Raw genomic sequence first — 15,720 nt, 5'->3', positions numbered from 1 at the left:
CGAAAAGAGAAATAGACAAGGGCAAAAGACCACCAGTGAAAACCAGATATCATCTGGAATCGCCCACTTCCGTACCTAAGAAGGCCAGCTCTCTTTATGACAGGAAGATGGATGGGATGCCGACAGATTTTTCTTGCAGAGCAGTGATCTGTGTAGCTTCTACAATTTTGAAGGTTAGCTGACCTTAGCTTCTGGACTCAATCGAGCATTTATCAAGAAGCAATGTACAACCACACTCCTTGAAGTACAAAGCCAAATTACTTGCACTGTGGGTTCTAATACAGTAGCGATAAAGACCCTCCAGGAAAATCCGGCGTCGGCGTTGTGAGCAAAAAATCACGGGCGTGACTCTGGTAGGTGGTCCACAAAAAGCAACCTAAGAAGCAGGTGGGCCACCCAGGTCACGTGACCTCACCGCGTGACCACAACCTGCCTGCTGGACAGAGAGAAAACTGTCCACCGTGGCAGTTAAATTAATGATTAGTTGCTCAGGAAGAGCAACCTGGGTGGCACGAGGCCCATCACTGGGAGCACCTGTCATTGTAGGGCAATGGTGCATCGCTTAACCCCTGCACCACTGCACCAGGAGGGGCATGAGGACTTCCAGGTATCTATGAATGTAAAGTAGAGAATGATCTGCATATATGGAAGTTAACCCACTACATTATCGCGTCAGACCCTTAAGGCAGAGCATAAGTGTCCCCTCCAAGGTTTTGTGTTGTTTTCGTGTTCGCAAGCCTCTCATTTAGGCACCTCCCCTGAGGAATGATGCTAGGTTTCTTCACGCCCTCATTCCTCGGCTCACTGCATTCATAGTGTAACCCATGTTCTCTTTGCAATTACCTGTATATCTTAACATACATTTGGACACACCTGGCATGCACTTCTGGTGACACAAACAAATTTTCTTGGTCCTTACTAGCTTGTCTCAAAGGGCGCCTGTACTGTATGTATATACAGTGGAAGACACAGACACCGAGGCAGCCGAATAGACAGGTGTAAGCGGCGGCCAGCATCAGCACACCATTTCATCCTTGTCATCCTCTCCGCTAACGACTAAGACAGTATTTCAGCAAGACGTGGTTTTATGACGAAAGCAATGCAAGAAACCTTAATTTTTTGTGAGCTGATTAAACCTTTAATGCTCTCAAACAGAGTTTATCACTGTCATTTATTCACCCCCGGGGAGGGTGAGAGGCATGAGAGTTTTCTGTCAACGGCCATTGGACGGCGGACTTCTTCCATGATGAATACCACCAGCATAGTGTGGTGCAATAGTTTTACCAGTCTAGTTGGAACTGTACTAGGCGATTCATGTCACTAATAGAAATGCTCAGCACAGTACATACAAACATTGTTTGTTTATAAGCTGGCAAGGCAATGTTTTTATTAATTACACTGAAATTGTAGGGTGAAGAAATTTTGGTCGTTTCAATGATGATAATAACAGTATGCCACTTAACAATAAATTTAGTATCCGCATACGTCACAAGTTGCATCCAGGAGACATAGCATGGCACTAGCGCAAGAAAGGTTGTAAAAGCTTTATCTTCACGACTTCATAATACAGATTATACAAACAGACACAGGAGTTCATCAGCTGTGTCTTTTTAGATCAATCCCCCAAAGTTCAGCACTCTTAGAGACCACTGTCTTCTGTTGAGGAGGTCCTGCAGAAGACACCACATCAACATCTTCGGAGCAGGATTGTGGAGAACTGACTGTGTCAGGCTGAAAGATGTAGAGATTAAGGAACAGCTTTACGTAAATGAAAACAGACACTACAATTCAGCACACACATGATGATTCAGTTTGCTCCAATGAAGTACTTTTTTTTGCTTATCAACACATTCCTTCAGCACAGTGGTTTTGTAAGTGCATGATATAATTATGTGATGCCAAGAGTGCTACACTTTAGTTAGTTACAGCCTTATGTGTATCTAGTTATTGATAAGCATTGGGTACTTATACGTGAGCAACACACACACTCTGTAAAGAGGCAAGTTTTTTTTCAGCAAGTGAACTGAGAAACTGAAAGCCATCGATACCTTTTGGGAAAGGTAAACACTGCGAAAGCATCCCCAAATTGCAACAAAAATAAACACTGAGAATGCAAAGCCGCACCTACAAAGCCGTGATTCATTTCTAAGAAAGCATGATTATATAGATTCCGTAATCACAGCATGACCACAACAGTCTTACGGCAAAAATGAATAATGAAATCAAGACATACATTTGCTGTCTTACTAGTCGAAGCAGACGAGAAGAGCGTTTTCATTAGTTCCACATCTTCCTGCTTGGAGTTCTGCAACGTGTGAAGTTGCAAGTGTTACATATTGTACATAGTTTTATGCAAACATTTTGAGATTTTAGCTTAAATCAATGCATGGCATAAAACATGGCTTTGAGAACTCATAAAAAAAAAGTCTGAGAAAAGCACTAACTTTTTTGTTTAAAAATTGTATGTTTAAAAAGAAAAGTAAAATACACACGACAAATTTTTAATGAAGAATTCCTAGAATTTCGACAGACTTCCACGAAAACAGTACCAATACCTAAACTTCAGGAGAAAAACATCTGTCCATTAAACAGCAGCACCACTGAAAGGCTGCTTCTCGGCATCATACTCTTACAGCTGTAGGTGTGAACCACATGCTCCACCGACTTGCTTGCCTCCCCACCTGTTATGAGCCATTTCGATCTGTCGGCTCCGATTGAAGCTCACGCCTACGGATATGGGATAGACGCCGTGCTCGCCCAACACCACCGCAGTCAACACCGCGTTATTGCATATGCCAGCCGCCTCCTTTCTACCGCTGAGCGAAATTATACAGTTACGGAGCGCGAGTGTTCCACCCTTGTTTGGGCTGTAGCTAAGTTCTGACCCTACCTGTTTGGCCGTCCGTTCTCTGTTGTGACAGATCACCAAGTCCTTTGCTGGCTCTCTTCACTGAAGGACCCCACAGGCCGATTCGGCCGTTGGGCATTGCACCTCCAGGGGTATTCTTACACTGTTTATTACAAGTCAAGGCGCCTCCATCAAGACACTGACTGCGTTTCTCGGCAGCACCCTGTGGAGCCGCCTGATCGTGGAAACACCGACCTCGCCCGTGCCTCTTTGCTATCTCCAATCTCATCACGGATGAGAAACGGCAAGACTCTTCCTTGCACTCCATCATTGATCGCATCAACTGTGCCAGCCCAGATCCTTCGCTGCAACTCTTCGTCCTTCAGGATGGCATCCTATACAGCAGCAGCCTCCGTCCTGATGGACCTCTACTTCTGCTAGTCATTCCTCAGCGCCTCGCGATCACGCCTGACGTCGCTTCTTTTGGCCCCGTCTGTACCACTGTGTTTGGCGTTACGTTGCTTCTTGCAACCACTGTCAATGCAGGAAGAGACCACCCACGTTGCCTGCTGGCCTTCTACTACGTATTGATGTACTATCGCGATGGAAAGAAACGTGAACAATGCGGCGCCTACGCGCTCCGCTGTTCGAATTTCTTTTGATCGAGGTTTTACGTGGGTGATAACAAAAAGACGCTAGAGTCATCCTAAAATGCATCACGGACGACTCAAGTGTCTTCTTGCTGCCACAAAAGTAAAAGCGTGATGAAGAGAAATGCGAACAGTGGAGCGCCCAGGCTCTGCTCTGTTAGTGTTTTTTTCATCGCTCCTGTACCTCTAAAACCCTTCTATCGTGTTGGACTAGACCTTCTCGGGCGATTCCCGGCATCCCACGCTGGCAACTGTTGGATTGCTGGTGTAACCAGCTGTGCAACCTAATATGGTATCACACGTGCGTTACCAACAAGTTGCGCAACCGATGTCGCAGATTTCCTGTTTCAGAATGTAATCCTTCACCATGGTGCTCCACAGCAATTGCTGACGGACCGAAACCGCTACTTTTTGTCCTGAGTAGTTAAAGACATCCTCCGGTCTTGTGCCACGCAGAATGAGCTCACTACAGCCTATCACCCCCAGATGAACAGGCTTACCGAGTGGCTCAACAGGACTCTGGCTGACATACTATGTATTTGGTTTAAACAGCGAAAAAGACGCGGATGTAGAAAGAACACACAAGACACACACCGCACTGTGTGTGTCTTGTGTGTCCTGTGTGTGTCTTGTGTGTCCTTTCTACGTCCGCATCTTTTGCACTGTTTAAACTAAGTTTGAACCACCAAGTAGCCCGCACATTTACCCTTATACTATCTATGTACGTCTCATCCGACCGCCGCGATTGGGGCATTGCGTTGCCTTACGTAACCATTGCTTATAATTCGTCGCGGCATCACATCACCGTCTACTTGCCTGTCTTCCTTGTGTTTGGTCGGCATCATGCCCTGCCTTTGGATACAATGCTACTGACTTCTACTCAATCACAGTGTATGCACGTGATGCCATCTCCTAAGCAACTATGGCCCGCCAAACCATTCGCAACCGGCTTGCCGCCAACCAGACCTGCCAGAAATTCGTTCACGACCACCGGCTTCGCCCAGTACCCTATTCACCAGGCTCATTCGTCCTCGTTTGGACCCGTTTTTGCTGTGCTGGTCTCTCTGAGAAGCTTCTTCACCAGTACAGTGGCCCTTATCGAGTGCTCCAGTAGGTGACTGATGTGGGTTACGAGATTACTCACCTCGATTCTTTGACATCGTCCACCCGTCCTGCGACTCACACTGTTCATGTCATTCACCTTAAACCCTACTATGCGCCTGCTACATCCTCCAGTTAGCACCGGGATGGTGCTTTTCCAGCCATGAGTTATATTATGACCGTAGATGTGAACCACATGGTCCACTTGTGCATGGAAAATGAAGAGAACGAAGTGCATTGGTGGTGCTGGGCCCCACTTGCCCCGGCTGTTCGGCTGCACTGCACTGCATGATTTCCCTCAGTAAATATATTCACTGTTTGTGTTAGACATAGACGTTACATTGTGTGCATAATTTATTACCTTCCTGGCATTTCTTTCCAACAAACAAAAATCTCAAATCGGCATCTTAAACCTGACACCTTACTTTACCATGTATGTGGAGACTGTGCAATTCAGGTACAGCTAACAACTGCTCTTTGCACTCCTTCTTGAATGGCACCTCCAAAATGAGAAGTAAGGCCTCCTTTTAAGAAAACTTGACACAAACATTAATGCAGCCTTGTAGTCGAACCTCGATACAACAAATTCGGATATTACGAATTATTGACTATATCAAACTGTTCCAAAATATTTTGGACAAACACACACAATTATAACTTTATATACTGAACGCGGTTGATCATAAAACGAATATACCGAACTGCCAGGCACCAAACTGTGCCTACTTCGATGGCAGGCGGCACGCTTTGATTCCCTACACAACACAAGTGACAAGTGGTGATGCAGCAAGTATTTGTGCCAAGGTCCGCGCTTTATTTCGCTCGCGCCCAAAGCGCCACGGAAGATGCAGTGGGGTGAACAGTTGGTAGCCAGGTAGTCGGCATCGTCTTCACCTCTCGCACCCATCGATAGTGCTCAGGAACCGGCAGCATGGTCGGCTGTAGCCTTCCAGTAGCCATCCTGAGCTCACGTTAACTGTCGTGCGGGCGGGGAAAATGGCGATTGCTTTCATTCTGGCGTCTCGTTTTTCACGCAACACTGCTGCGATGCGGGGAAGCCACCCTTGCTGACATTTGACCAGCCACTGCCACGTGTTGCCAGCGCTGTGCGGGGAAGCCAATCTAACTGTTGTTTGGCCCCTCAGTTCATTGTGGCCCCCAGAATCACCGCGAGTGGCTTGGAAGCAGTGCCAAAACTTCTGAAAAGTCCACCCCACCCACTGCCATCCTTTCACAGGCTAAATTGCTTTTCTCCTGAGCAAGTTATTGGCAAAATATTGTAGCACGAATTTCGGCTATATCGAACTATTTTACGATTTTTTTACCAGTTTGCTATAACTAGGTTTGACCTTTCCGCGTGATGAAGAAATCATGTGGTTTCTGTCATCACCTTTTGCTATTTAACACACCGGGAGGCTCGTAAGCAAGCGCAGCCAACAGCGACTAGTTAATGGCCAGCTTCATATCTAGCAAAGGACAAGTTCCTCTTGGTTGCTACTAGAAAAGTGCCCCTATAATATATGATATGGTTGATTGAAAAAAAAAAAAAAGAGCTATGATCATCTTCTATGCCTGTTACTTTCAATAGTCCAGCACGCATAAAAGTAGAGTGAAATCTCTTTAATTTGAATGTGCTTAATTTGAATAATTGGCTGATCTGATTTAATTTATCTCCACAAACAAGTAGATACACACTAGTGGGAGAAAAAAGGAAAAAAAGCTGCTCATAAGCAGCTTGTTTCACCCCAAGTTACAGCACAATGGCTGCAACAGGGCGGAGAGAACACTTTTGAATAAAACTAATCAAAATAGAAAAGTACCAGAATAAAATTTATAAAGCGGTATACAATTATACCATAAAATGCATGAAAAAAAAAAAGCGAAAGGGCCGGAAGAAATGTGTTCCGGCTTGTCACAGAGCACAAGTAGAACAGGAAGCAGTCACTAGCATAAAAACAATTGATATAAATTTGGTGCAGAAGAAGTGAGCACATCAATATTACACTGGGTAAGATCATTCAACACTCAAGATGGCTGCCACTTTTTATACCGAAGAAACAAACTGCGAGCCAGGCAGGAAGTTTGACATCTTGGAACGGATGATGCAGGCAGGTGTGGCTGCTGCAGCGAGTCAGAATTTTCAGCTGTTACAAGCGATGTCGTGGTGTGGTTGTTTGCGAAGTGCGGAATTTCGCAGGACGATGACATGCTGTGGGTGTCTGCGAAGTGGGGGGTTTTGCTGGATGACACTGTTAGAATGAAGTGCTGTGGGCCCGCAGCAGCAATGACAATGGCGGCGGTAGTGAAGACGATGGTACAAGTGTGGATGAGTACTCCAGTGACAACTATTTTTTCTTCGTTTTGGTATGTGCCCATGGGCACACCCTTGTTCTTTTCCTGACATGCGATACGGAGGGGTCGAATTACATTCGCGTGAACTTACAACTGTGTAAGTACAGTAAATTGCACAGATACATAACTATAATTAGTACTACAACACAGTGTCCCATGGAAAACAACGCAGTATAAATTCAGCATGTAATATAACACAATGGCTTTGAAGCCACATACCTCAGTGACAGTGTCGTCGAGTTTGGCAGCCTGGTGCTCAATGCTATCACTTTTCCTCCGGCCCTGAGCTGACCACAGGCTTGTCTTCAAAGAACTGCGTGCAAGAAATGGTGGAATTTGGTGTCGAGAGAGAACCTAGTTCAAATTAAGAGGAAGAAATGGGCTTGGGCAGGACATGTAATGCGAAGGCAAGATAACCGCTGGTCCTTAAGGGCAACGGAGTGGCTTCCAAGGGAAGGAAAGCGTAGCAGGGGGCGACAGAAGGTTAGGTGGGCAGATGAGATTAAGAAGCTTGTGGGAATATGGTGGCTGCAGCTGACAAAGGCAGGGTTAACTGGAGAGACATGGGAGAGGCCTTTGCTCTGCAGTGGGTGCAGCCAGGAAGATGATGCTGATGGGAACCAGCCAGTTCAAGTCTCCTCAAATCAACAGGCCTGTTTCAGCTAATCGAAATTCGCATAGTAAAAGCAAAAAGCATTTCAATTGTTGCATGGTTTTAACTAAAAAAACTTAAACAAGGAAGAAATAAATAACTAATCCTCATTCGATTCTTTTTTGGCAGCTACTTAGTAATGGCACAGTTTTATTACCAGAATCGCATAATAGAAAACTGCGTAAAATACTACATCTTAAAAGCCAGGCCTAGAGTGACATGCTGATGAGTGTGCTTTAGCACAAGAGATTATACAACCTTGGCCTTGACTTTGCAGCGATAGCTGTGTACACCTTTTTCTGGCATAAACCTCCTCATTATCAACAATGAATGACAGATGTGCTATCAGCAGGAAAAGTGAATGGACCATAAAGCAATTTTAATGTTTTATAGCAGAAGGGCTTAACACTCAAGTCGGAATGTGACAACTGCAGCAAGTACAGACTATCCTGTTTAGCATTTATCACCAGAATAAACCTCTACTGCCATGACAGGTTCAAAGAAATAAAATATTAAATCTGCTTCTGTGGCCCAGTTACTTTTCCTGCTGACAGTACAGCATTCATGGTAAGAGTCTGCTTGTCGCTTTTAATAACACCAAGCTTTCATCAGCTAGCCGCAACTTTGGTTAGACACTTACAAGTGTTCGAGACCTGTATAAGCATTCATTTTATATTTTCACATTTGTTAAGCTTTTACAATGTTATAAGCAAAAATGTGTGCCTAATACAGAACGCAAGCATACTCGCTCAGAGTACCACTTCAGTGTTACCTGCCAACTCTTGGCCAGGATACAAGGACTGACCGCAAGTACTGCTGTCTCTGATCTGCCTCAATATACGGGCAGAATGCTTTCGAATGTCTTTATAGTAGAGCTGGTTTTTTTCAGGCATCATTAAGGAGCACTTTTTTTGTTGTCTGTGCCCTGATCTAGTTTGGGGATGTTTACATAAGAAAGTAGTTGCTTACTAGTAAAATTTATATATTTCTTATTTTATACTTTCTGGCACCTGAAATTGTTTTAGTGCCAATATATCCTGTCTCTACTGACGACATTTAGTATTAACTTTGTATGTTGACAGTGACTTAACGAGACAGCCTCCCTGCACTGAGAACTAAGAATGAGGAACTGAGAGGCATAAAAGTTGGAATGCCAAGACTGCAAAGTGGATTACAGGGTACTGTGATGGTGTAGTTTGTCAGATTATTAGGGATGTGCAAATACTGCAATTTTCTGATCAAACACAAAGGTGAAAAAAAAATGCTTTCAAATATCAATAGAATATAAAATATTCGCTCAGTATGAAAGCAATTTCAAAAAAAGATTAACTGGTAAATGTTCTTGCCCTTATTTTTTTTTTTTGAGAACAGTATATGTCCTTTGCAATAGAAATTAAACAAAAATATACTGACTCATCATCATAAAAAAAAAAACTAAGATGCAGAGAAATATATACTGCTTGATTAGACAAGATGGCATACCTGTATGCAAGTTGTAATGTTGTCAAGCAAAATGAAATTCAAAATAAAATTTGTGAAATGATGCATGAATTAGAAACTAAAAATAACATGATGAGAAGTAAAACTTCATTAATTTGAGGTTCAAGGAACCAGAACGAATGCCCAAATTATCTAAAGGTCAATATGAATAGTCTCCTTCCCCACACACAAAAAAAAAGAGAAATTGCTCAAAATGCGAAAATGTGGTGAAGCTTTGTGAAGGAGACTCCACTGCACAAACAGCACACAACGTGCGATGCGTGCACAATTTAGGCGTACTGAAAGAACAACGAGGGCGTAAGGGAACGCACAGTGGCGCTGGAATGGCGAGGCTGCTTCTGAAAAGAAAAAAAAGATATATAGGGCCTTCTTAACCGAATTTTTAAAGAAGAAAATGTAATAGCATTTGGAAGCTGGCCCACACCAAATATCCTAAATGACCCCGAAATTTTGGAATTAGGACCCCCCGGAAAGTCGATAAGATGAATAGTGAGAACTAGTGGGTAAATCATTGTGGATTAATGGGGATTAAGGTGGGTGAGTGGGTCTGGTTAGTAAAATACCATATGATTAATTCAATAGAAGGCACTCAAGCATTTTAGTCCTCAGATTTTCAAATTTGGTGGTGCTGATGTCACAAACCTCTTGACCAATCAGTGAATTTCATTATGGAGAAACTGGTTGGTTTTTGTACAACTAAACGTAACTGCTTTCGAATTAAAATGACTAGTAATGCACTAGTAGGTATCCGAAAGTGGCATGCAGCTGGGTTTGTATGGCTAGCTAATGTGTGGCCGACAGCTACCGTCACTGCAAACTGGAGGCGAAGCTCGGAAACCGAAACTAAGTGGCTATGCATTTTTTGCCCTGGTGACGGGCTGTCCTATCGTTGCCACACCTGCCATTACACGCACGTCAGAGGCGCATGGGCTACAATGCGCTATGCAATAGGCGCGATTTTTACATGATAGTGTGCCCTGCCAGTGGCACCTCGACTTGTATTCCCTACATGAGCCCCATGAAAAGTTTCACAAGTGGGCTTTCCCGCATGTTGATATGAAAATGAGATGGCGGAGATTACATCTGAAAAGTTGTGAACCCGACAGGACGAGCGACGCTATGTGTGGGCATTAAATATGTAATACATTAAGGAAGGATGAAAGAAAGATTACTTGCTTCCGCATTGCGATTGTTCAAACTAAGAAGTCAACCATCTTGTTTTCATCAAGAGTGGCATGTGAGAAAGCCCAGTTGTGGAATTTTGCTTGAGGTACAAAAACCTAGCAGCGTCTGAACGCGACCGAACCATGTGAAAAACAATGAAGAAAGCGAAGGGGACGTCTGTATTTTTTTTATGGCACTTTAAAATTGACCTGTGGATTTTCCCATGGTCAGATTTTAAACATTTGGCAATATTCGATGGCAGCCAAATATCCGGAATGTTTGATTATTCGGAAATCCTCAAATCCATTTCTCAAATCGGATATGAACCGAATACTGAACATATCTGATTCATACCGAAAAATTTGAATATTTGCACACTCCTGCCAATTATGTTTCATGCAGTAAATTCATGCTGGTGTGTTGAAGCTGGGCATTCATACATGCTTACATAAGCGTGCATGGTTCCTCAAAAAGCACAGTTTGCTCATACCTGCCAGCCCATTACAACTCCTTCAGGCATTGTTGTCCACATGTGTGGACAAAACCTGAACACTATCAAATCTCATCTATATAAGGGGCAATTTCCACAAATGTGCAAAAAATGCTTCCAAGCCTTAAAAACCTTGTGTAGAAAAATACCAAGGCAAGAATTCGAAACAGACACAGGAATCTGTTTTTTAAAGGGGCTCTGCAACACCTTCTGAAAAGAGTGCATAAACTTGCTCACTCACTAAATTCTCTCATCAACAAACACCTGAGCCAAATAATACGCTTCTACACGCATCAGAGAGCCCACAATTAAGCGCGAAAGTTGGCACGTCTTTTCTGGCGACTATTTTATGCTCATGTCCTCCTCTGTCACACGTTCTGGTGTAATTTTGTTCAAAGATGGCTTTGGGTTAGGTTCTTTCAGGAGTCACGCAACTATCACGGCTGCAAGCAGTAAGCAGCGTCGCTCTAGCGGGTCAGGAAGCTCTGCCCGCCAGAGAATTCCCGCACGCAGCGGCGGTGGGGCCAGCACAGGAGCGCTGGCCTTTGAGCATGCAAAAAGTGCCAAGAGGAGAGGGAAAGGTGCGATGAAGCTGAAATTAAAATTTTGACTACAGATAACTCAGCTCCTACAAAACGCATTAAAAAAATTTTTGCTGGAGGATATTCATGAAGCAGCACCCTTTGACATCCCAGTAATACTGCACTTTTATTGTAAGCTCCTTTCAGAGGCCCTTTAATTTGATGGCTCCACGCTTTATGGTAGACCTGGTATGGCTCTGGTGAGTGTCAATTTTCATTCGCTTTTTTTATAAGCCTGAATGCTTTAAGGTGTCAAAAATGTGTTGATTTGTTACATAACAAGCCACTGTGACAGAAAAGGGCCAGATGAAGTAAACCGAGACCTCGAAAATAAGGCAGAGTCACAATGTGGATACATGTGGACCATAAAGAAATAGCACAATTACTTAATGGAGAAGGCTGGAATTTTTTCTGCACAATCCTGGCATGCTCCTTATGAAAACATGAAATTACGAAAATTTAACTCCCATTGAATCATAATTCGCGCTTGAAGGAGATAATTGGTGGCACATTCAGTTCTGGTGTTTAGAGTGCAATGGCTACCTCGTTCCAAGAAATGTTCGGAGTATAAGAGGGATTTTTGAGACATATGCTAGCATGCTTCTATTTCTCTGCAACAAAAGATATACAGTACCAATGTATTCTCCATTCCACTATGAAAAAATATGGAGTTTCTTTGTTTTGGGTGGATGTGAGCTCATGTGCTAGCTTTTGTTCATCAGTGTTTGCAATAAGACAACCTGAATAGCATTTACAATTGAGGGTTAAGCAAGAAAAGTTAGGTGGAAAACCACAATAAACAGAAACTGAGGCTGTTTATTGAGCTGTTCTGCACCTTTGTCAAGCACCAACTAGCCTGCATCTCTCCACTGGTAAAACAGTCATGTGTTGAGGTGCCAGTGCTCAATGAAAAAAAAATACCAGATCGCTGAAATTGCTCCCGAGCTCTCCACTATGGAAAGACTTAAACCTTACAGCACTGTTTAAGCATATAAAGGTCCATTAACCAACTGTAGACAGTCATGACTGATTGGCCGCGACTAAAAGGCATCAGCACTAGAAATTAGCAATGCCTAAATATGTTTTGTAAAAAATCACCATGGCTCTCCCACTAAGATGTATACGTGCAAATTTGTACTGCCCAATTTCCACTGCACGTGAACAAAAGCAGGGTGACCAAATAATGAGTTAATGACTAGCAAAATAAGTGACCTTTTTTGGTTTCCTTATTCCCACTGGCTCAACAATCTTTTGTGCGAAAATAAAAAGAGAAGAATGACTGTCCTCAGCATTTTTTTTTGTTTCCCTTGTGAAAAGAACTCAGTTCAACACACCCTTCTAAAACATCTGCCTCTTAATCACAAGCCAGCAATGCTCTTGCTTATGAGTGAGCAATGTAATGTGAACCGGTTTCGTTTGGTTTATTGGGTTTAACGTCCCAAAGCGACTCAGGCTATGAGGGACGCATACTGGAGGGCTCCAGGTAACTTCGACCACCTGGAGTTCTTTAACGTGACCTGACATCGTACAGTATGAACCATGCAAACACTCGTACCTCTCAGCAGCTACCGCATCGGAAGTGAAGGAATGATAGTCCGGTGAAAAAAGATCTGTGTCTGATCCTGTGCGGACAGCTGACGATCCAGCCACATCCGAAATTGAACCAGCAGCAGTAGCAGATGCATTTCTCACATCTGAAACGGAAAGTGGGACCCTAAGCACACTTTCATTTGAAATGGAAATATCTAGAGAAATACTCAAGAATGTTGAAATTGAAATAACAGAGCAAAGACAAATAACCAGGGAAGTTTCAACAGGCCGTTTGCTTTATGCTGAAAAACAAATTATTCTGAAGATTTTATTCTTTTTTTTGTCAAAAATCTGTAACCAACTGCTGCAAAGTTCTTGCCTCATTTTTAAGACTTGTAGAGACTTAAATGAAGAGGGCAATCAGCAGCAGAAAACTGCAGTGAGCTTATGGTACTCCTATGGACATGCGAGCATATACAGCACACATATGTGAAACTGGCCTCGTATACTTTGAACTTTTGCACATTAAAAATTTAACTCTGCATAACAAACAAATTTTCGGCCCTCTTCGAGTTGAGTCAAATATGCTCTGAAAATCACTTGGAAATGGTATACCTCATTTCAATGTAGATATACAAGCTTCACTGATAACCATCAAGAACTTTGACCCTAGACATCAGCTCTGGGTGAAATTATTGTTCAACAGAAAGAGACCATCAAAAAAAGCAGTGAACGGCCTAAGAATCCTACAGCAAGATAGAAAGGTTTAAAAAACAACTAATGGGTGTGGCAGCTTAAGTCATAGCATGAGCTGCTGGTATGGCTGTTGAATGCTCCACTATAACATATTGCCCTGAGAAGCAAAAGAGAACAAAAATTTATTCGCTGATTTCCAGTGGCAGGCCACTAGTCATGGGGTGCTCTCTCCACCTCACTGCATGAGCACAGCGGCCATAAAGGCTACCAAATGAGAAGCATAAAAAAAAACTGTCAAGACAAAGTTAGATTTCTTTGGAACTGGCTGATCTGGCTGGCATTGAAATAGAGACAGCAATGCAGACCTGTGCAGACCCTGCACAACACATGGAAGTTGGGTGTTAAATCGTGCCTTGAGAGTAAACAAGAGAGATGTGACACAACCTGCCAACACCTCAATATAATATCCAAAACAATACTATCATCCCATTCTCTAAACACAAACAGCAGCACTTGAGCTCATCCCCACTGAACGTAATAGGTCATATCTACACGATTGTAAGTCGACCCCCACCCCACGTCACATTTCTGAAAAAAAAAGAAAAACTTGGAGGTAGTTAACGCTTGGCCTTTAGTAATAGAACGCGATAGCACTATCCTGCGGCCTCTGCTTACTGCCAGCCAATGTCGGCTGCCGCACGCGGGGCACCCGTGGGCACATGCCAAAACGAAAACGTATTAGTCACTGGAGTACTCGTCCACACTTGCGCCATCGTCCTCATTAGCGCTGCCGTCGTGATCACTGCTGCGGTCCCACAGCTCGCCATTCTAACATCGTTGTGCAGCGAAATACCGCACTCCGCAAACAGCCACATCACGGCATCGTGTGAAACAGCTGAAAATTTTGCCTCGCTACAGCTGCCACAGCTGTATCACCCGTTGCGAATATCTAACTTGCGGCCCGGCCCTCAGTTCGTTTCTTCGGCATAAAGAATGACAGCCACCTTAAATGTAGCCATGAACGAGCAGCGGTCATTTGCCGGACCCGGAGCACAAATGACGAATGACGAAGCACTACATTAAAAACTTGTGAAATGCGGCCGGCAGTAGTCAAATGCATCAGAGCCAAAGATAAACTACGTGTGAGCGGCGGCGACTCTTCCGTCGGCTACCGACACTCCCTGGCGTCACTGTGGTTCCGAGTGGGGGTGCTGCCGCAATTGGAACAGCGGCCCTTCCATCAACTATCGACGCTCCCTTGAGCGCCGAGTGCGCGGCTGAAAGTAAACAAAAAGAACTTGGACGACGGCCATTAAGAGTAAAACGCTAATGCGTTATCGGGTTGCCGCCGCTTATCAGCAGGTGCAATCTGCGGCGACATGTGGAGAGTGAGCTGATGCCGGTTTGTTGCTTATCGACAGCCACCATCGGCAGCCTCGCACGGGGCGGGGATGCCGGTTCTGCATGTTAACATAGCAGCTGCTCGACGCCAGCGATGCGACGGAGCAGTGCAGCAAAAATGCAACCACGCTGTAGCATGCCTGATATCTCGTCTGTCTCACCTTTATTTATGGTGCGATGCTTTGGCTTCAATTTTAAGTCGACCCCCCTACTTCGGATTTTCAAATTTTGAAAAATAGGTCGACTTACAATTGTGTAAATACGGTAATCATTCTCAGGCTGTCAAAATCGTATACAAGACAATGCTCTGCAGAAATGCAACAGGATGAATGACCCAAAAAATCTCACTGAAGCATAGTGCCACATGTACAAGGCAAGCTGTGGTAGAAACAAAAAGGAGAAAATAGGTATTAAAGGAGGTGAAGCATGCTACCTCTGACCTGCCACACTGCAGCTCTCCTTGGTGAATGGAGGCTTTCACAAAACATGGTAGCGCAAAACGCTCAGATTGTCAGAGAGGCTATGCCAAGCAGCATATGAAATAAATTCAATTGATAGCGCTAAACGACAACACTGTCAAAAAGGCGTGGCATGACCTTTCAATGGTTTTGCTGGGTACTACGATGTACTATCAGAGCACCAGGAAACAGTGTACCAAGCGCTACGACAGGCAGGAATAATAGCATGGCACAACAGCTGAGGCTGAGGCTGCTTTCAACTCTGTAATCCAAACACTACTCAAACCCTCAGAAGGA

The 15,720-nt window shown here is 43.9% G+C and overlaps 1 protein-coding gene across 2 annotated transcripts in view; it reads right to left on the bottom strand.

Annotated features, from left to right (window-relative positions):
- Positions 1-297: 297 nt before the first annotated feature.
- The window catches only part of LOC144093798 (AP-4 complex subunit epsilon-1-like), a 35,179-nt gene continuing 19,756 nt past the window's right edge, over positions 298-15,720 (bottom strand). For both annotated transcript variants that reach the window (XM_077627502.1, XM_077627501.1), the window contains 4 exons: positions 12,894-13,032; positions 7,171-7,264; positions 2,234-2,305; positions 298-1,731 (listed from right to left, as the gene is read on the bottom strand). In XM_077627502.1, coding sequence (XP_077483628.1) covers positions 1,597-1,731; positions 2,234-2,305; positions 7,171-7,264; positions 12,894-13,032 — 440 coding nt within the window. In that variant the 3' untranslated portion in view covers positions 298-1,596. The remainder of the gene's footprint in view (positions 1,732-2,233; positions 2,306-7,170; positions 7,265-12,893; positions 13,033-15,720) is intronic.

Source organism: Amblyomma americanum, chromosome 6, assembly GCF_052857255.1.
Source record: "Amblyomma americanum isolate KBUSLIRL-KWMA chromosome 6, ASM5285725v1, whole genome shotgun sequence".
Taxonomy (NCBI): domain Eukaryota; kingdom Metazoa; phylum Arthropoda; class Arachnida; order Ixodida; family Ixodidae; genus Amblyomma; species Amblyomma americanum.
Note: the sequence above shows the minus strand (reverse complement) of the source record. Positions and strands in the feature narration are given on the sequence as shown.